Raw genomic sequence first — 22,037 nt, 5'->3', positions numbered from 1 at the left:
TTTCCGGGTTACAAGCCCGATTTCTTTGAAAAATTTGCATTGGGATACGAGTTTGTTGATACGCGTATGGCCGACCTAGTGTGTGGTGGCACGGCAATCACACCTCAGTTTCCCAGTGCCTCCCGCCTAGTGACTATCCCGCCTGAAATCTGCAAGGATTTGCAGATTCTCTCCGGATTTTTGGCTATTTGACCATATAAGTTATTATATATCTCGCCATGGGTCCCAAGAAAGCCAGTGGTAAGGTTCAAGGCAAGAAAACACATGTAAGAATGACCATGGAGGAAAAACAAGAGATCATTCATAAACATGAAAATGGTACACGTGTTATTGAACTAGTTAGGCAGTATAACAAATCTTCAGGGGAGGGGGGGAGGGAGGGGGAGGAGGAGGCAGTAGAGGATGTCGCTTCCTCATTAATGAAGAAAATGTGTGCAGTATGGGAAGAACTGCAAAGTTTTGCTGAAAAGAATCACCCAGATAAAGCTTTAGCAGGCCGCTGCATTGATCTTATTAATGACTATGTGATGTCTCACTACAGACAAGTGTTACAAAGAAGGGAAAACAATCTTCAAGAAAAACAATGAGAAAATCATGCAGTGAGCCAGAAGCAGGTCCTAGTGGTATGCAGGCAAAACGTGCCAGAATGTGTACCCCAGAGAAATCATCACTGCCTGATGTTATAATGGAAGGGGACTCCCCTTCAAAACAGTAACACCTCTCCTCATCCGCCCTCCTCACCATCTTCCATATGTCAACAGGAGTCATCAGAAAAAGTAATAACTTGTACATACTTTTGTAGTGAAGATTTGGTGAATTAGGTATAAAATTTATTTTGAAGTGAATTTTTTGGGGAATCAGGAACAAATTAATTCATTTCCCATTATTTCTTATGGGGAAATTCGCTTCAGTTTACGAACCGTCTCCAGGAATGGATTAAATTTGTAATCCGAGGCACCCCTGTAATGTAAATTGAATTAATCCGTTCCACACTGCCAAAAATTTTAACTAAAAAATACATTTTATACAGAAAACTACTCATAGGCACCTTACCTTTATAAAGGAATCTTGTTAATGTATGGAAGACGGTGAGGAGGGGGAGGAGGTGTTTGGAAGGGGGAGTCCCCTTTCATTATAATATCAGGCAGTGATGACTTATCTGGTGTACTTTCTCTTATGTTTTACAGGCATACCACTAGAACCTGGTTGTGGCTCACTGCTTGCTTGTCATACTAAGAGTTGTCTATAGACACTTGTTTTTCCCACACATGTTAACACTTGTCTGTAGTGAGACATCACATTGTCTCACTATGAATGATCTCTTGTTTTTCCTCAATCATCATCCTCAACTATTTTCTTCAGTTGAACATTACCACTGACTTTCTTGGAACCCATGGTGTGATATATAATAAGAACTTTAATGTTCAAAAACCACAGAAGCACAAAAACAATTAAATTTTCACAAAGAATCCAAGCACGATCATCACTAGGCAGGCAACCCGTTCTCACACTTTCTTCTTGTCAATATTGACTTATTAAATACGTGCATATGTGACATACTAAACATACTAGTTTACCTTGAAAAGCTTCATAGAAAACACCGACCTTACCTAACCTTCTTAGTATGTTAACACTTTCCGGCCCCCTTCGATGGTAAAAAAAAAAAGCGGTATGTGCGCGCGGCGTTTTTGCTGCGTAAGCGTAAAAACAAGAATGTGTATACTCTTTTTACTCTCCTTACCTTAGTTCTTGAGCTATGTATTTCATTTTGGTACCAACGTGTTTGCAATAAAATTCTCTAGAAGAACATCAGTAAAAAAAGTCACGAAACGTATAGGGATACCAGCACCAAATAAATAACTACGAAGATAACTCGCCGTGAGCGCCCAACAGCAACAAAATGTTTTTACTCTTGGGATTGTTATCACCTCCACACTTGTCCTACAGCGTTAATTTTGGTATCAATGGACTCGCAATGAAATTCCCAACACGGTGATATGAATATAAGCGTAGAATAATGATTGCGGCCCGCCCGCATGAGTGTGGGAAGTGGTGAAATTGTTACCCGGTATCGGTGATGGGACGACGCACGGCGCTTTGAAAGTTTATACTTATTTCATTCTCATGACATTATTATTCTATGTACGTCATTCATTTTTGTGTCAATGTGTTCGCAATAGAATGTTCTATGAGCCCGTAGGTAAAAAAGATCAACAAAGCGTAAGATAGAATAGCGCCAAATATAAAACAACGCTGGAACATATCAGTGAGCGTCAAACACACACGAAATGTTTTTACTTTTGTTATGTTTGTCAAGTTTATACTTGTTGCACACAGTTATTTTTGGTTGTACATTGATCGGAATAAAATTCCCTAAACAGACATATGCATATAATACATGATATGGGGGGAAGCATTACCAGTATAAACGGCTAAAGTCACCCACCTGCAACCCGTTTGGGACATAATACCATTTGATCGAAGTGGTCCACACCTTTCATGAACTTATTGTACCATGCAGCCTAGTGGTGAGAAAGAGAGCCTCATGGCGCGCAGTTTGAAACAAACCCAAAGTAAATCGGATAAAAATTGAATTTTATACAAATATTTTAAAAGAGGACATAAATTTATGTCCACCATGCGGGAGCGGTTGGCGAAACAGGACTCCGGGAGGAGTCCTGATCCCGTAATTACCTAAGTGTAATTACCTAAGTGTAGTTACAGGATGAGAGCTACGCTCGTGGTGTCCCGTCTTCCCAGCACTCTTTGTCATATAACGCTTTGAAACTACTGACGGTCTTGGCCTCCACCACCTTCTCCAACCAACTTGTTCCAACCGTCTACCACTCTATTTGCGAAGGTGAATTTTCTTATATTTCTTCGGCATCTGTGTTTAGCTAGTTTAAATCTATGACCTCTTGTTCTTGAAGTGCCAGGTCTCAGGAAATCTTCCCTGTCGATTTTATCAATTCCCGTTACTATTTTGTATGTAGTGATCATATCACCTCTTTTTCTTCTGTCTTCTAGTTTTGGCATGTTTAATGCTTCCAACCTCTCCTCGTAGCTCTTGCCCTTCAGTTCTGGGAGCCACTTCGTAGCATGTCTTTGCACCTTTTCCAGTTTGTTGATGTGCTTCTTAAGATATGGGCACCACACAACAACTGCATATTCTAGCTTTGGCCTAACAAAAGTCATGAACAATTTCTTTAGTATATTGCCATCCATGTATTTAAATGCAATTCTGAAGTTAGAAAGCATCGCATAGGCTCCTTGCACAATATTCTTTATGAGGTCCTCAGGTGATAGTTTTCTATCTAGAACCACCCCTAGATCTCTTTCTTTATCAGAATTCTTTAAAGATTTCTCACATAATATATAGGTTGTATGGGGTCTATGTTCTCCTATTCCACATTCCATAACATGACATTTATTAACATTAAATTCCATTTGCCAGGTGGTGCTCCATATACTTATTTTGTCCAGGTCTTCTTGAAGGGCATGACAATCATCTAAATTTCTTATCCTTCCTATTATCTTAGCATCATCAGCAAACATGTTCATATAATTCTGTATACCAACTGGTAGATCATTTATGTACACAATAAACATCACTGGTGCAAGAACTGAACCCTGTGGTACTCCACTTGTGACATTTCTCCATTCCGATACATTGCCTCTGATTACTGCCCTCATTTTTCTATCAGTCAGAAAATTTTTCATCCATGATAGAAGCTTACCTGTCACCCCTCCAATATTTTCCAGTTTCCAGAACAACCTCTTATGTGGAACTCTGTCGAAAGCCTTTTTTAGGTCCAGATAGATGCAGTCAACCCAACCATCTCTTTCCTGTAGTATCTCTGTGGCTCGATCATAGAAACTGAGTAAATTCGATACACAGGATCTTCCAGATCGAAAACCATACTGTCTGTCTGATATTATATCATTTCTCTCCAGGTGTTCTACCCATTTAGTTTTGATTAGCTTTTCCAATACTTTCACTATTACACTTGTCAATGATACAGGTCTATAATTGAGGGGGTCTTCCCTGCTGCCACTTTTATAGATTGGAACTATGTTAGCCTGTTTCCACACGTCTGCTACGATTCCTGTACACAGGGATGCCTGAAAGATCAGGTGAAGTGGAATGCTGAGCTCAGATGCACATTCTCTCAGAACCCATGGTGAAACGCCATCTGGGCCATCTGCTTTGTTCTTCCCGAGCTCCTTTAGCATATTTTCCACTTCATCTCTAGACTCCTCTATCCGCTCTATGTTGTTCTCTGGAATTTTTATTGTGTCTGGTTCTCTGAAGATTTCATTTTGTACAAACACACTTTGGAACTTTTCATTTAATGTTTCACACATTTCCTTTTCATTTTCCGTGAATCTGTTTCCCATTTTCAACCTCTGGATATTATCCTTTACCTGCAATTTGTTGTTTATGAATTTGTAGAATAGGCCCGGTTCTGTTTTACATTTATCTGCTATCCCTTTTTCAAAATTTCTTTCTGCCTCTCTCCTTACTGCTGTATAGTTGTTTCTCGCATCTTTGTATCGCTGGTATGTTTGGGGGTTTGGCCTCTTCCTATACTGATTCCATTTTTGTGTCTTTTGGTCTCTTGCCCTCTCACAATTTCTGTCAAACCAATCCTGTTTTCTGGCCCTGCATCTCTGTTTTGGTATGAATGTTTGTGTGCCTTCCTCGTATAGTTTTAAAAATTTGGCATACATTTCATTTACTTCCCTGCCTAGCAACAATTCTGTCCAATTACACTCATTAAAAAAATTTTGAAGTTCCCCATAGTTGCCTCTCCTTAAATCGAGTTTATCAACTGTTTCAATGTCCCCATTTTCTTCTAGATGATATCTTAAAGCATATTTAATGTCTAACAGGACGTGATCACTCTTTCCCAAGGGAGGAAGGTACTGGATGTCAAAAATCTCTTCTTCTTTCCTGGTGAATACTAGATCCAGTACTGACGGTACATCTCCTTCCCTCATTCTTGTGGCTTGCTTTATGTGTTGATACAAGAATGTCTCCAGAATGAGGTTCACAAATCTGCATGTCCAAAAGTCCTCCGTTCTTGCTTCATAGGCCTCCCAGTCTATTGCTCTAAAGTTGAAGTCCCCCAGTATCAACAGTCGTGATTTATCTTTATCTGCTTGTACAATAATATCTCTCATGACCATTATGAGGCCCTCTCGTTTGTCATCCAGTTCTTCCTTTGTCCATGTGTTGCTTGCTGGTGGGCTGTAGGTATCTACAATTATCAGCTTATCATCCTGATTCCAGACCTGCAATGCCATTATGTCAATATCTCGAGGGTTTTCAAATATTAACTCTTTTACCTTCAGGTGTTTTTTCACCAGTACAGCCACTCCTCCTCCCTTCCTAGTTTTCCTGTCACGTCTCCAAACTGAGTAGCCTCTTGGGAATATGACTTCATTTATTATATTTCCTTCAAGTTTCGTCTCTGATAATGCAACAATATCTGGGACCCTAAGCTGGATTATATCTTGCAACTCCAAAGTTTTTGACCTCACTCCATCTATGTTGGTATATACAATTTTCAGGAACATGTTCCCTTTTCCTTTGCTCTTTACTCCCCCTTCCACTACTGATCTTGTTGCTTTGTTTTTATGTACCATTTCACAAGCTTTCCAGTCCCTGTCACTTTGTAAAAAAAAGAATTTCTGTCTTCTTCATTTCTATCCCCATTTAGACGTTTTGCCTCAATTAGGTTCATTTTCAGCTTTTCTCTGTCTTCCTTGGAGAGGTCTTGTCTTATTGACCAAAATTTGCCAACCTCATCACTCTGCAGTTTCCTGGCATTTCTTAGCACTTCCATCATGTTTTTCACTCCATTAAACATCACCCTCAAGGGGCGGTTCTTTTCTTTCTCATATTTTCCTATTCTTCTAAAGTGTGAGTATTCTCCTAAAATCCGTGAAAGTGTTAAGATAAGCATCTTATTGCTTCGCAATTACAATTATTACTTAACACTTTATGCGGATCAGGACATAACCTGGAGTCCTGTTTCACCTACCCGCTTCCGCAATGTGGACATAAAATGATGTCCTCAAAAAAATATTTGTATAAAATTCAATTTTAATCCGATTTACTTTGGGTTTGTTTCAAACTGCGCGCCATGAGGTTCTCTTTCTCACCACTAGGCTGCATGGTACAATAAGTTCATGAAAGGTGTGGACCACTTCGATCAAATGGTATTACCATCTTACCAGGAAAACTCACAAGTGGACCAAAAAGAGAACGTTTTATTTCCTGCAAATGGCATTGCATAATGCCTTTGTTTTGTACAAATACAACACAACTGATCAAAAAAAGCTAACATTGCTACAGTTCCACGAGGTGGCAATTTGGGCCCTATTGCGCTGGGACCCGGAAGATTGGCCTCAAACAGCAACAGTATCTCAACACTTGCGGCACGCTCCAGACATAAATGATGACACAGGTCCTGCCTATGCTGATGCCATGCAAACTCCCGGACCATCTGGTGTGAGGCGGCCCTTGTTCACTTCAACACCTCAAGCTGAAGCAGCAACCGAATCAGAACCCGAGATGTCTGGCACACTGCCATTTGACGAGACGGTTTTGTCAGATGACTCTGACTGACTCAAATGTTGAACCTCCAGCGATTCAGTTGATTCTGAAAATCGCATGAACTACAAACTGAAACGAGTATTTTGATACCAGAATGAACACTATCACATAAACTGCCGTGAGTAGACTCGAACCTTCATAGATTTTTTTTTTGGGTGTAGCGTGTGTCTGCATGAGTGTCCCAAACGGGTTGCAGGTGGGTGACTTTAGCCGTTTATACTGGTAATGCTTCCCCCATATCATGTATTATATGCATATGTCTGTTTAGGGAATTTTATTCCGATCAATGTACAACCAAAAATAACTGTGTGCAACAAGTATAATCTTGACAAACATAACAACAGTAAAAATATTTTGTGTGTGTTTGACGCTCACTGATATGTTCCAGCGTTGTTTTATATTTGGCGCTATTCTATCTTACGCTTTGTTGATCTTTTTTACCTACGGGCTCATAGAACATTCTATTGCGAACACATTGGCACAAAAATGAATGACGTACATAGAATAATAATGTCAGGACAGTGAAATAAGTATAAACTTTCAAAGCGTCGTATCGCACATGTGTCGTTGCATCACCGATACCGGGTAACAGTTCCGCCACTTCCCACACTCTTGCGGGTGGGCCACGACCATTATTCTACGTTTATATTCATATCACCGTGTTGGGAATTTCATTGCGAGTCCATTGATACCAAAATTAACGCTGTAGGACAAGTGTGGAGGTGATAACAATCCCAAGAGTAAAAACATTTTGTTGCTGTTGGGCGCTCACGAGAGTCATCTACATAGTTATTTATTTGGTGCTGGTATCTCTATACCTTCGTGACCTTTTTTACTGATGTTCTTCTAGATAATTTTATTGCGAACACGTTGGTACCAAAATGAAATACGTTGCTCGAGAACTAAGGTCAGGAGAGTAAAAAGAGTATACACATTTTTGTTTTGACGCTTAATCGACAAAAATGCCGCGCGCACATACCGCTTTTTTTTTTAACCTTAGCCGGGCGCGCGAAACTGTTAACCTATACCTATAATAGGTTAAGTAATAATTAAACCTATACCTATAATAGGTTAAGTAATAATTGTAATTACAAAGCAATAAGATGCTTATCTTAATTAACATACCAAGAAGGTTAGGTAAGGTCGGTGTTTTCTATGAAGCTTTTCAAGGTAAACTAGTATCTTTAGTATGTCACATATCTTGAGGTTATCTTGAGATGATTTCGGGGCCTTTTTTTTTTTTTTTTTTTTTTTTTTAGTGTCCCCGCGGCCTGGTCCTCGACCAGGCCTCCACCCCCAGGAAGCAGCCCGTGACAGCTGACTAACACCCAGGTACCTATTTTACTGCTAGGTAACAGGGGCATAGGGTGAAAGAAACTCTGCCCATGGTTTCTCGCCGGCGCCCGGGATCGAACCTGGGACCACAGGATCACAAGTCCAGTGTGCTGTCCGCTTGGCCGACCGGCTCCGACCATACAAGTATTTAACAAGTCAATATTGACTATACGAAAGTGCGAGAACAGGTTGCAACAGGAGACACTGGTAAACTGAAGCGCCACGCTCACAGTGGACCCGTACGTGTGTAAACAAATGAACAAATACACAAGGGCCGTGATGAGGATTCGAACCTGCATCTGAGAGCATCCCAGATGCTGCCTTAATCAACTGAGCTACGACATGGTCAAAAGAGTTGAAACCAAAGTTCTACTGAATTTACTGGATCCTGCAGCCTCTCCGAGGCACAAACCAGGGTTTTACACAACTCCCCCATGCACACTAGCTATGTCAATACACCGTTCTCCCTCTTCGCCAAATCCACAAATCCACAAGGATTTGTGGCTTTGTTCATTTGATGCATCACACAATTGTGATTTCTGTGTGTAATGCAGTAAGAGCAAAGAGGGAGAACGGCCTATTGACATAGCTCGTGTGCATGGGGGAGTTGTGTAAAAGCCTGGTTTGTGCCTCGGAGAGGCTGCAGGATCCAGCAAGTTCAGTAGAACTTCGGTTTCCACTCTGTTGACCATGTCGTAGCTCAGTCGATTAAGGCAGCATTTGGGATGCTCTCGGACACAGGTTCAAATCCTCGTCACGGCCCTTGTGGATTTGTTTACAGGAGGAATAAGTTTCTGTGGTTGAAAGTCTGGTCTTCAAGCTCTTGAAAACTTCTCCCACAATATCAACAGCAAGAACTTCATGATACCAATTATAAATACACTTGCTCACTGCACAGAATAAAGGGTTTAGAATACTTTTTGTATGAATGACATCTCAAATAAATATAAACCATTATTAGGACACTGTGCAGCCAAATTAATGTGTAACAAGACCTAGTAAGGTCTTGTTACATCATCCCCATCTCTGTTGTTAAGATTATATTGTTCCCAACACTCAAGTCTAATAATAGAGAAATTACAACTCCCAAAGGCCTGAATGCATCAGTATAAAAAGCCATGATTTGTTTAGATCTGAAACCTAAGTACTTGGGCACTATAAAATGTCCACCAGATAGTGCGACACAATGGTTATCAGGATCAGGTTGTTCTGCCGTTACCTGGCAGGTGGCTACAAGTAACAATTCTCCTACCCCAGAGCACTTATTATATACATGGTGAAACACTAAAGAAACTGTTCATGACATTTGTGAGACCAAAACGGGAATATGCAACAGTTGTAAGGTGCCCAAATCTCAGAAAGCACATCAATAAACTGGAAAAGGTGCAACGGCATGTTAAAAAATGACTCCAGGAACTGAAAAACAAATGTTACGAGGAGAGACTAGAGGCATTAAACATGCCAAAACTAGGAGTAGAAGAAATAGAGGTGATATGGTTACCACTTACAAAATACTAACAAATTTGCTAGTATTGTCAAAGAAGAATTCCTGAAACCAGCAACTTCACGAATAAGAGGCCACAGATTCAAGCTAAGAAAACAGAGGTGGAGAAAAAATATTAGAAAATTTTCTTTTGCAAACAGAGTGGTAGACAATTGAAACAAACTAAGTGAGAAGGTGGTGGAGGTCAAAATCTGTCAGTAATTTCACAGCGTTATACGGCAAAGCGTACTGGAAAGACGGGACACCACGAGCATAGCTCTCAACCTATAACTACACTTAGGTAATTATACTTAAGTGGTGCAAACTCTGGTGCAATTTCAGGTGCAAACTCTGTAAGCAGGAGCTGGTCATGGTCTCACTTTACATTATTAAATGCCCAGTTGTCAGACCCTTCAGACCTGCCAGCATAAGGCACCTGGAGTGTTCTTGAGGACAACCACATAATGCATACAAAATTTGCCAGTGCAGGCTACTGATCATATAGCTCTGAATGACTAAGCATCCTGCAAGACAGGGATTTTTTGTATCGTTGCAACTTTATTCACTTTCGTGTTCTTGATGTGTTTGTGTTCTTCATAATGCATCCAAAGTTTGCCAGTGCAGGTTACTGATAACGTGGCTCTGCATGACTAATCATTCTGTGAGACGGGGATTTCCTTTTAGCATCACATATAAATTATATGAATCACCTTCATATAGTCTTGAATAGTTGCATAAATGCACATGTACCTAAACAAATTAATAAAATAAAAGTATCAAAGACATGGGTAGTCAAGACAAATTCCTCACTATTTGTAAACATATTTGGAGACATTTTAAAGTTCTTATACTGATATTAATGGTTATGATTTAACAAATAAATTTATCACCCATGGTCCCTTGAAATTTTTTAAATTTAAAAAGCATAATTATAATTAAGAATAATGTAATCCTGCTAGTACAGTATAACAAGACAAAAAAAAAAAACGAAAATTCATACCTGAACAACATCAAAATCACTTGGGTAGTCACTAGCTGGATTATCACGTGGCAGGACCTCCCACCGAACCACATTGGATTCATTTAATGCAGCCTCAATAAAACGTTCACGTGCCTCTTGCCTGTAGTATCCTTTAAATGCTACGATGTATTCTGAGGGTAATATATCTTACTTTAAAATTACAGACTTTACCTTCCAGAAAATGTTTGTTAAAGAAAACCAATTATACAAATTTAAAATGTACTTACTACACTGCTCTGTGTGTGTGCTGATTTTATATTTCCCTTTAAAAACATACCGCTGAAACGCCAGTTTCTGGGTGAACCCCAGAAACTCCCTGAAGCTTTGTATACTGATTAAGTGCCATACTACTGGGTGTAATCAGTTGTGGAGTTCTATTGGCCTACCTGGTACCACTAGCCAGAACCTGGCCCCCTCAGAGAGGCAAAGGAAGCGATGGCCTATGAACACAGAACATTTAAAGTTTATCATATTTGCCACTATCCAAGGGAAAGCACCCAGAAAGACAGGAAAATCAAAACAGGTTACTGCATGGTTAAAATGAAACCACACCCTCAAAATTGGCGAAAGAACTCCCCCAAAATGAAAACCAAATTTTATGAAACCAGCCTCCCGCTAGTTTGACCCCACCTTCCCCCTCGCCTGAGGGAGGGAGGGAGGGAGGGAGGAAGCTGGCCCGGGTGAACTGGGCTCCACACAGGCCAGTTCTACAATGATAAAACCTGCCAATGACCTGGGGGGAGGGAGGATGCCAGGGAGTCTCCGGGGCTCACCCAGAAACTGGCTTTTCATTACATTCAAAGCTGGTTTTCTGTGGCGAGCCCCATCAGCTCCCTGAAGCTAACCACAGAAAAGAACAAAAAGGGTCACTGACCAGGGAGATGGCAGCACCTCAGGTATCGAGTCGAAGGAGAGCCCGCCACGATACACGATCCTCCAAAAAAACCTGCGCCTAAATATCAGCCCATGACATACTGTACTACCAAAAACGGCCGACAGTGACATACTTATGGACATCATGGGCATGAGGGTAGACCTCAGGCTGGCTAACTTTAATAACACTACAGATAACCTAAGAAATATGAGCCCTGGAACAGGAAACCAGGGCAACCGGATCAACCCACACAGAGTTCACCGAAACAGAACTGGTGGTTTGAAGAACAGAACTGGTGGTTTGGAGGTAGCTACGTAAAGCTGCTACCGGACAAAGTCCACGATGCACCCCCAGCCGAATCAATTGCGGCACACGAGCCAAAGTCACATAAGGCCGCTGAGGATTGGGAACAGTCACGAGATATCAGGCCACCAAGACCGTAATCGACCGCAACACCCCACACTCTAATAACAACCCAAGCCATATTGGCAACGACAGCCAACAGAACCACATACAGTATTTGTACACATCATGGGCACGATGGTAGACTGGCTAATTAAAGACACTGCAGACAATCTGAGAAATACAAGCCCTAGAACAGGGAAACAGGGGAAACTGGATCAACCCACAAACAGCCCACCAAAGCAGAACCAGCGGTACGAAGGTGGTGGCGCAAAGCCACCGCCAGACAAAGCACATGATTAACCCCCAGCTGAACCAACCAATCATCCATGACCAAGGGACCCCTACAGAAGCCAACAGACTCATTCTTCTCCAGAAGAGAAGGTGCCAGCCGCAAATAAACAAATCGCCCACCAGGGTCAAAAGAAAAAATCACTGACCTCAAAGGAGAGCATGAAACTCACCCACTCAACAACCAGAAGCCAGAGAAATAAAAACAATGCCTGTAGAAAACAAACCCAGACCAAAGGAGGCCACAGGAAAACCAAGCAGACGAAAGAAAAGAAAAAACCCAGTCCAAGGACTAGGCAAGCATAGGCGGCACATGAGCAGACTAGAGGTGAAACAAAGTGCGAGAGAGCTTGCAAAATGGGGCTGAGGTGGGATCAACCCTGAACACAAACTGGAGCAGCTCAGCCTATGCTGCACTATAAGAAGCAACAGTACTCAGCAGAAGATGCCAATCAAAGAAAACCAAGGAAAGAAAAACAGAACAATCTGTTCTGAAATAGACGAGCCACAACACACACACACACAAAACAGCACAAGGCACACCAAGAACGATGTACAGTGGCCCCCTCCGTTTATGAATTTAACCCGCTCCCAAAGATGGTTTGTAACCCAAAAATTCACTACCCGAAACAAATTTCCCCTAAGAAATAATGTAAATTGAATTAATACATTCCACACTCCCAAAAATATTAACCTCAAAATATACTGCCTATCTAATTCATGTAAATATTTAGTACTATAGTATGTACAAGTTATTACTTACCTTTACTGATGACTCCTGTTGGCACATGAAAGATGGTGAGGAGGGGGGAGGAGGAGAGGTGTTACTGTTTGGAAGGGGAGTCCCCTTCCATTATAACATCAGGCAGTGATGACTTCTCTGGCACAACCATCACACTGCGACCTGTTGAGGGTGTGGACACATTGCGACCCAAACGTCTAAAGGTTAGAGCTACCCCTCTTAACGGTCATGCTTTCAGGAGAAGCAATATTCTTAAGTTCCTGAAGGACGTTACCAGCATCACACCCAATGACATTAGTCAGGAAGGTGATGATATCGAGCTATTCTTTTCATGTGAGGAAGAGCTAGAAAAACTCTTGACAACGATGCCATAATTCCCAAGGAACACCACCTACATCCTCACTACCCACGTCAGTTCCTGGCCGGAAGAACTGTTTTTACTAGCAGGACCAGCCAGTGGATCGCTTCTGCAGCACCAACAAATCATTAATGAAGATTACTTTCACCACCATAACTGCTGCCACTCAGGCTGTCACACAAGATTTCTACTGCTTCGGCTTACAAATACAACCACACCAAGTAAAAAGTAAAAAAGGAATGATACTATAAGAACCAAAAGTGCTACGAGCTCTCCCACCCCACTAACAAGTGTCAGCACCCTGTCCAGAAGTGCAGCCTGTGTGGCTGGACCATCACTACTCCAAATGCAAGGCAACAGCCCATTGCTGCTTGCTCTGTGATGGCAATCACTCTGCAATTTCCTACCGCTGCCCCAGCAGACAGGAAAACATCAAGGCCTAAGTTGAAGCCAAGAGAAACAACCCTTCTACCTCTGCAGGCATCATTCCTGGTCTTATTAGACTAGCGGAAAGGCTTGCCGGACCAGACAACCACCGTTTTGTCAGTGAGCTGAACATATTATATCTAGCCAATGGCCTGGACCCCATCATAGCCCCTGGCACAAGTCTCACTGCCTCCACTACCACTTCAGAGACTACCAACAGAACGACAATGAGGTCGACTTCAACACAGACTCTAGAACCACCCGTGACCTGGGCAGCACAGAGGTACAGGAGTACCTCGGTTTAAGAATTTAATCCGTTCCTGGAGACGATTCGTAACCCAAAAATTTGTAAACCGAAGCAAATTTCCCCATAAGAAATACTGTAATGGGAAATGAATTAATCCGTTCCTGACTCCCAAAAAATTTCACTTCCAATTAAATTTTAGACCTAATTCACCCTAATCTTCACTAAAAAAGTATGTTACAGTTATTACTTACCCTTGCTGATGACTCCTGTTGGTGACTTTGATGACTCCAAAAAGACTCCACCCAGAGAAAAAATGATTGTCTGGTAGTCAGAAAGACTCTTGAACCTCATAATGCATTTAATAAGAAGACCCAAATTCAAAAGAGGCAGGAGGCATCAGAGGCAAACTCTAGGACTCACATGAGGTACAGGAAAAGATCCTCCCAAGCCACCAAAGGAAGCAGACCAAAGAACATAAGAATAAAGGTAACTGCAGAGAGCCAATTGGCCCACACACAAGGCAGCTCCTATTTATAACCACCCAATTCCACTCACATACATATCCAACCCACGTTTGAAACAATTAAGGGACCCCACCTCCATCACGTTACGCGGTAATTGGTTCCACAAATCAACAGCCCTGTTACCGAACCAGTATTTACCCCGGTCTTTCCTAAATTTGAACTTATCCAATTTATACCCATTGTTTCGTGTTCTGTCTTGTGTTGATACTTTTAATACCCTATTAATATCCCCTTTGTTATGTCCATTCATCCACTTGTAAACCTCTATCATGTCACCCCTAACTCTTCACCTTTCAAGTGAATGCAATTTAACACTTTCGCACGCGGAGCGTGAGCGCACACACTTTGACTCTCCCGCACTTCGGTGCGGGCGAGTGTGCGGCGACACCGAAATGTGAATACTCGTTTCAGTTTTCTCATCTTAATTCTTGTGCTATGCCGTTCGTTTTGGCATCTTTGTATTCACAATAGAATTCCTTACAGGTGTATATGCATATAATGTCCAAAAGCCCGCCGTGACTCCCCACAGCAAAGCCTAAAGTCAGTAAAAGTTACCCATGAGCGCACAAAATCAGTAAAATGTGTATACTCGTTTCAGTTTTCTCGGCTTAATTCTTGTGCTACGTCATTCGTTTTGCTATCATTGTGTTCGCAATTAAATTCCCTGCAGGTTTATATGTATATACGTAATGTCCAAAAGCCTGGTGTGACTCCCAGCAGCAAAGCCTAAAGTCGGCCCATGAACGAGCACTAATTGGCACACCGCAACCTAATGCGTATACTCAATCAGTTTGATAACATCAATTTTCGTGTTACATCTTTCATTTTGGTATAAAATTGTTTGCAATATAAAGGTGAGTATTTTAAAACTAGTCCCATAATAATAGAGCAATAAATGGAATTTTAACAAATATTTTAAAATTTGGACGCTCATCATCATAAAATTATTTATATCTTTCCAGTGTTCTGACATCAACTTTCGTGTTACATCTTTCATTTTGGTATCATTGTTCGCAATCTAAAGGCGCTCATTTTAAAACCACTTCCAGATTGATCGGATAAAATTTAAATTTTTAACAAATACTGTACAGTGGTACCTCGGCTTATGAGCGCCTCTGGTTACAAGTTTTTCGGGTTACAAGCAGGATTTGCTCAGAAAATTTGTATCGGGATACGAGGGTGTTGATATGCGTACGGGCCGACCTAGCGCATGGTGGCACGGCGATCGCCGCTCAGTTTGCCAGTGCCTCGTGCCCAGTGACTATCCTGCCTGAATTCTTCACAAGGATTAACCGTTTATTTTCGGAGTTTTTGATATTTGAGCATAAAATTTGTTATAATATATATATCGCAATGGGTCCCAAGAAAGCCAGTGGTAAGGTTCAAGGCAAGAAATCGCATGTGAGGATGACAATAGAGGAAAAGCAAGAGATCATTCGGAAGCATGAAAATGATGCATGTGTTGTTGAATTTGTAGACAGTACAACAAATCCACGTCAATGATATGCACTATACTTGCCAAGAAAAAGGACATTATGTGTGCTAAAGTGGCAAAAGGAGTATCAACAATCACGAAACAAAGATCACAAATACTTAAGTGGAAAAGTTGTTATTAATTTGGATACACAACAAGGAATTAGCGGGTGATAGTGTTTCAGAGGCCATCATTTGTGAGAAGGCCAGGGTACTGCACGAAGACCTTGTAAAGAAAACCCCTGGAACGAGTGCAAATATGAAAGACTTTAAAGCAAGCAGGGAATGGTTTGAAAAATTTAGAAAAAGAAGTGGTATTAATAGTGTTGCAAGGCATGGGGAGGCAGCCAGCTCAGACAAACCAGAGGCTGAAAGATTTATTGAAGAATTTAAAGAGTTTGCAGAGGCTGAGGGATACCTACCGCAACAGGTGTTTAATTGTGATGAGACAGGACTGTTCTGGAAAAGATTGCCTAAGAGGACATACATTACCAAGGAGGAAAAATCATTGCCCGGACACAAGCCTATGAAAGATAGGTTTACGCTTGTGCTGTGTTCAAATGCGAGTGGCAATTTGAAAATTAAACCCTTGCTAGTGTATCATCCTGAAAATCCAAGGGTTTTCAAACAGTATAAAGTGCAGAAAAAACAAATGTGTGTGATGTGGAGGGCTAATAATAAGGCATGGGTGACTAGGATTTTTTTTTCGGAGTGGGTGAATGAAGTGGTGTTCCCTGCCATAGAAAAATATCTGCAGGAGAAACATTTGCCACTCAAGGCCCTGCTTCTCCTCGACAATGCTCCTGCTCATCCTCCAGGCTTGGAAGATGAATTGTTGCACAGATACAGTAATTTTCTCACAGTAAAGTTCCATCCCCCTAACACCACTCCTCTAATTCAGCCTATGGACCAGAAAATCATAGCAAATTTTAAGAAACTTTATGAGAGGGCACTTTTCCGGAAATGTTTTGAAGTGATTGAAGCCACAAACCTCACCCTCAAAGAGTTCTGGAAACACCATTTTAACATTTGAAGTTCTTTAAAACTCATTGACAAAGCCTGGCAAGAAGTGACTCAAAGAACCCTGATCTTTGGCTGGAGAAAATTGTGGCCTGAATGTGTGACAGAACTAGACTTTGAGGGGTTTGAGCCTGTAAATGATGTGCCTATTGTTGAGGAATTTGTTACTCTGGGCCGGCAAATGGGCTTGGAATTGGATGATGATGATGTGAAGGAGTTGGTGGAAGAAGACAACGAAGAACTGACCACCGAAGAACTCCAAGCCCTTCAAAAGGAACAGCAAGAAGATCCAGCTGAGGATGTTTCTCCAATGGATGAGGATGAGGCAGCAGTGAATGTCCCTTCCACAACCATTAAGAAGTGGTGCCAGATGTGGGAAGATATGCAAACTTTTATTGAAAAAACTCACCCAGTGTTGGAAATATCCAACAGTTTCATATATCTCTTGTATTTTTATACAACCTTTGTATTAACCACAAGTAGTTACTAAAATTACTAACTTGCAGAATTAATCATCATCATGATTTATAATAGCCATATTGCCAGATTCTTCCTAGTCAGAGTGACGACGTGAGAAACGACAGACTAAAACATGAATTCTTTCCACATTTAGTTGGATTTATAACAGAGTCCAGTTTATCATTTCCTTTACTAAGGATAATTACTTACTAATAAGTTGATTTTCGTAGCACACTACTGCTTACTGAACTCCTTTATTTAGTGGTTATTAAACATTCCAGTGGAAATTATTTGAATGTAAAATAATTCCACTTTATATTCCTCATTTAGTTACGTAGCTTTAATAAACCGACTTACGCTATGAGGAGTTATATTATAACATGAAAGAATTAAACGTGACACAAATACTCGTTACAATTTCTTCTTTCCTTAGTTAATTCCAATATATATAAATCCATTTACGCTCGAGATGCCTATCGAGAGCCGCGCATGCACAATTGGGAGGAGGAAGAAGACGAGAGAACATCGCTAGCCACCATGTGACTCAGATGCCATTAGCCATTATTATAAGGGGCCTCGTAGCCTGGTGGATAGCGCGCAGGACTTGTAATTCTGTGGCGCGGGTTCGATTCCCGCACGAGGCAGAAACAAATGGGCAAAGTTTCTTTCACCCTGAATGCCCCTGTTACCTAGCAGTAAATAGGTACCTGGGAGTTAGTCAGCTGTCACGGGCTGCTTCCTGGGGGTGGAGGCCTGGTCGAGGACCGGGCCGCGGGGACACTAAAGCCCTGAAATCATCTCAAGATAACCTCAAGAAGAAGAAGCCACGTGCAACAGAGAGTAACATCTCGATCTTGTTAAGTGTCTTTAATTTTCGCTCCTACAACCACAAGAGCGGTGCCACGTTATCTTGGCACATCACGGCAGTGTCCAAGGAACTAATCATTACTCCAACCCACAATTGACGTCTTATCACAGCAGCTGAAGACGAGGGACCTGGAATCGTTCCTTATTCAACAGACATTCGCTCCGGCAACTATTAATCACCAATATTATGACAATGTGCACATGTTTATATTTAGGCTAGTTGTCATTAGGCTGTTTAATTACCATTAAAATCCAGCACAGTCACTCTCTATTCTTATTTCGTATTTTATTGGAACATAAATTGCACAGATGTCTGCAGAAGATTTCTGCAGTGATAGATATATCCTTTAGGAAGAATTCCTTAATCTAGGATGTACTGGTAGTTACTTAAGTAGTAGATTTCTATAATGTAATTGCCTTCCAGCTCCCGAGTCCACGTCAACCGAGGTGTTAGGCTTCCCCACCTACACGTGCAACAATTTGCCCGATGCAACATGTCGTTAGTGGAGTGTGGCAACCGATTACATCTCTCTAGATTTACAGCCAAGCTGTTAATGTTTATTTGTAGAAATAACCATGTAGTTATATTAATGATCTCCTAATGAGATCAATTATACTAACCCATTGATTTACCATATACAATTTCATATTACTGTAGTATATTGAGGTACATTTACCTCTAATTATTATATAATCTACTTAATTTGCATTCATATTATGATTACTCTGGCAAAGAACCAGCGCCAGAATAATGCTAGGGATGTATTAATCTTTTAGCATGTAACCTCCCAATTTGGGTGAGTGAATTTGACTCATAATACAGTCCCTTTAATATTCAATGTAATATTAATTTAAACATCCATAGGACACTAGTTCATGGAGTACTTGCTCTACCCTTGTTTTCCACTTTTTCTCAAAAAGTGGCGGTCCTTCGTAGCTATCGAAATAGTATCAATTTATATGATTTACACGAGTCAAGTTTTCCCACATCCAGAGAAAGCTGTAGTGGGCCGTTGCATTAATCTTTTCAATGACAATGTGATGCCTCACTACAGACACATCTTGCGAAGAAGGGGAAAACAATCATCAATGGACCGCTTTGTTGTGAGAACATCGAGCAGTGAGCCACAACCAGGACCTAGTGGTATGCAGGCAAAACGTGCCAGAGAATGCACCCCAGAGAGGTCCTCACTGCCTGATGTTATAATGGAAGGAGATTCCCCTTCCAAACAGTGACACCTCTCCTCCTCCCCCCTCCTCACCATCTTTCATGTGCCAACAGGCGTCATCAGTAAAGGTAAGTAATAACTTGAACATAGTTTAGTATTGTAGATTTTGACGTATTAAGTATCAAATTCAGTTTGAGGTGAGGTTTTTGGGTAGTCAGGAACGGATTAATTCATTTCCCATTATTTCTTATAGGGAAATTAGCTTCGGTTTACGAGTGTTCGGGTTATGAGCCATCTCTAGGAACGGATTAAACTCTTAAACCGAGGTACCCCTGTATTTTAAAATGATGGACGCCGCTCGCGTCAACGACTCGGACTCAAGAGAATAATTATGGACTTCATAGGCGTTCACCGAGTGCAATTAGTGTTAAGCTTTGTTAATCTTTCTGCATATAACGGTTTTCTAATTTGGGAGACTAACTTTGTCATCCTATGCTGGATACGTTCAAGTGAATTTATATCCATTCTATAGTACGGCGACCAAAACTGAACTGCATAATCTAAATGGGGCCTAACCAGAGCAAGATATAGCTGAACACCACCACCAGGTGTCTTGTTACTAACTCTTCGATTAATAAATCCCAGTGTCCTATTTGCCTTAATACGAACATTTATGCATTGATTTTTTTAGTTTTAAATTCTTACTAAACATAACTCCCGTATCCCTTTCGTAAATCCGATTTCGCAATCACAACACCATCTTGTAACTATCATTATTACCTAGCCTCAAAACCTTACATCTGTCAGTATTAAACTGCATCTGTCAATCTTTTGACCATTTCAAAACCCTATTTAGATCGCCTTGAAGTGACAGCTAATCTTTTTCCGTGTTTATTTCCCCGACGATTTTTGTATCATCGGTAAATTTGCAAATGTTGCTGCTTAAACCAGAATCTAAATCATTTATATATATTATGAATAACAAAGGTCCCAGGACAGAGCCTTGAGGCACTCCACTTACACCATTTTCCCAGCCTGACTTAACCCCAGTTATACTAACCTTCCTTTGGTACAGCCATGACCTAATCCAACTTAATATAGCACCCCCAATACAATGAGCCTCTAACTACCCCTTCTCTTGAAGCAAAAGACCTTTGCCAGATAGGAAAAAGACCCAATTGGTATCCAAGGGAACCCCAAAGCCCTTTAACTGACCCCCTCCCCCCCCCCCCCAAGCTCCAGAAACTGAACAAAGGCTTCACGGCAAAGCCAGTGTCCTCACCCACTGCCCGGGATAGAAAAGCAGAGTCCAAGAAAGAGGCCTCAGAAGAAGTGGTTGGGTGGAAGGAAATCCCCAAAACTTTGGCAGGACAAGCAGGCTCAACTGCCTCCACACCCAAAGTGCAAGGAGCCACTTCTGGAGACAGTCATGCCACATTCTGAGCTAAACCATGCCCGACCCAGAAACCCTTGGAAATTTCAGAGCCAGAAGCAAGAGGAGGGCAGGGGAAGATCATAGCAGGATGAACCATACCCGAAACGGAAGGAAGTGGTGGTGCAGACAAAGCCAAGGTGAAGTCCATCAACACCTCCAATTCTAAGTCCCTAAACACAAAGCTAGCCAGCTCCAGGGCATCCAAACCTAGACTGATGAAAGTATGCAAAAAAAAGTGTTGAATGTAATGAAACGCCATTTTCTGGGTGAGATCCGGAGGCTCCCCGGAGCTTATCCAGCCTGATATGCTAATGTCAGACTTTGGCATCAGTCATGTGTGTGGAGTTCTGTGGGCCTAATGGGGACCACAAGCCAGAACCTGGCCCCCTCAGAGAGGCATGAGGAGCAATGGCCTATAGAAACCCCTGTGTGGTTGGAAGCATTCTGTCTGCCATTGACCGGGTCAGGCACCCAGAAAGGTAAGCGTCCCAAAACAAACCCCTATTCTCGTGAAAATTGTTACCAAAAGCCGAACAAGTGGATGGAACTCCCCTAAAAGAAAAGAGCAAATGAGCGTAACGTCACACATCGCCACATCACTGTCTGCGCAGCTCCCCCCTTCCCCCTCCAGACCCCCACCTGGCTATCCACCCTTCAGTTCTGAGGCTGGATGTCAAAACACGCGAAAAACCCGCTGACCGGGGGAAGGGAGGGATGTCAGGGAGCCTCCAGGTTTCACCCAAAAAATCCCGTTTCATTACATTCAATGCTGGTTTTCTGGGGGGAGCCCCTTTGGCTTCCGGGAGCTAACTACCCACAGAGGAAAATTAAAGGGACTGGCCCGGGAGGCAGTCGCTGCTCACCCCTCAACGCGAAATCAAGATAACTGGCTGCAACCACCAACCCAAAGCGACACGGGCCTGACTAGGCCCAGGAACGTTCACGAGATATCAAGCAGCCAGAACCCTTTTCGACGGTAAAAATCCCCATACCCGAATGTCAGCCCAGGACACGTTGCTAAAAACTGAAGCAAGAGCAGAGAACTTGGAAACATCATGGGCACGGGGATAGACCACAGGCTGGCTAGCCGTAACAACCCTGTGGACAACCTGGGAGACCCGCACCCGCGAACAGGGAAGAAAGGAAACCGGAGCAACCCAAAGTGCGTCCCCGGACACTGAGGCCAAGGCTAATTGATTGACGGTTGAGAGGTGGAACAAAAGAGCCAAAGCTCAACCCCTGCAAGCACAATTAGGCAAGTACAATTAGGTGAGTATACAATTAATGGC

The 22,037-nt window shown here is 41.9% G+C and overlaps 1 protein-coding gene across 3 annotated transcripts in view; it reads right to left on the bottom strand.

Annotated features, from left to right (window-relative positions):
- The window catches only part of S1P (membrane-bound transcription factor site-1 protease), a 181,533-nt gene that overhangs the window by 112,399 nt on the left and 47,097 nt on the right, over window positions 1-22,037 (bottom strand). For all 3 annotated transcript variants that reach the window (XR_006773386.2, XM_045749653.2, XM_069302196.1), the window contains exon 3: window positions 10,441-10,592. Coding sequence is in view for 2 of the 3 variants with exons in the window: in XM_045749653.2 (XP_045605609.1) it covers window positions 10,441-10,592 (152 nt within the window). In the remaining variant the exon portion in view is untranslated. The remainder of the gene's footprint in view (window positions 1-10,440; window positions 10,593-22,037) is intronic.

Source organism: Procambarus clarkii, chromosome 47 (assembly GCF_040958095.1).
Source record: "Procambarus clarkii isolate CNS0578487 chromosome 47, FALCON_Pclarkii_2.0, whole genome shotgun sequence".
NCBI classification, from domain to species: domain Eukaryota; kingdom Metazoa; phylum Arthropoda; class Malacostraca; order Decapoda; family Cambaridae; genus Procambarus; species Procambarus clarkii.
Note: the sequence above shows the minus strand (reverse complement) of the source record. Positions and strands in the feature narration are given on the sequence as shown.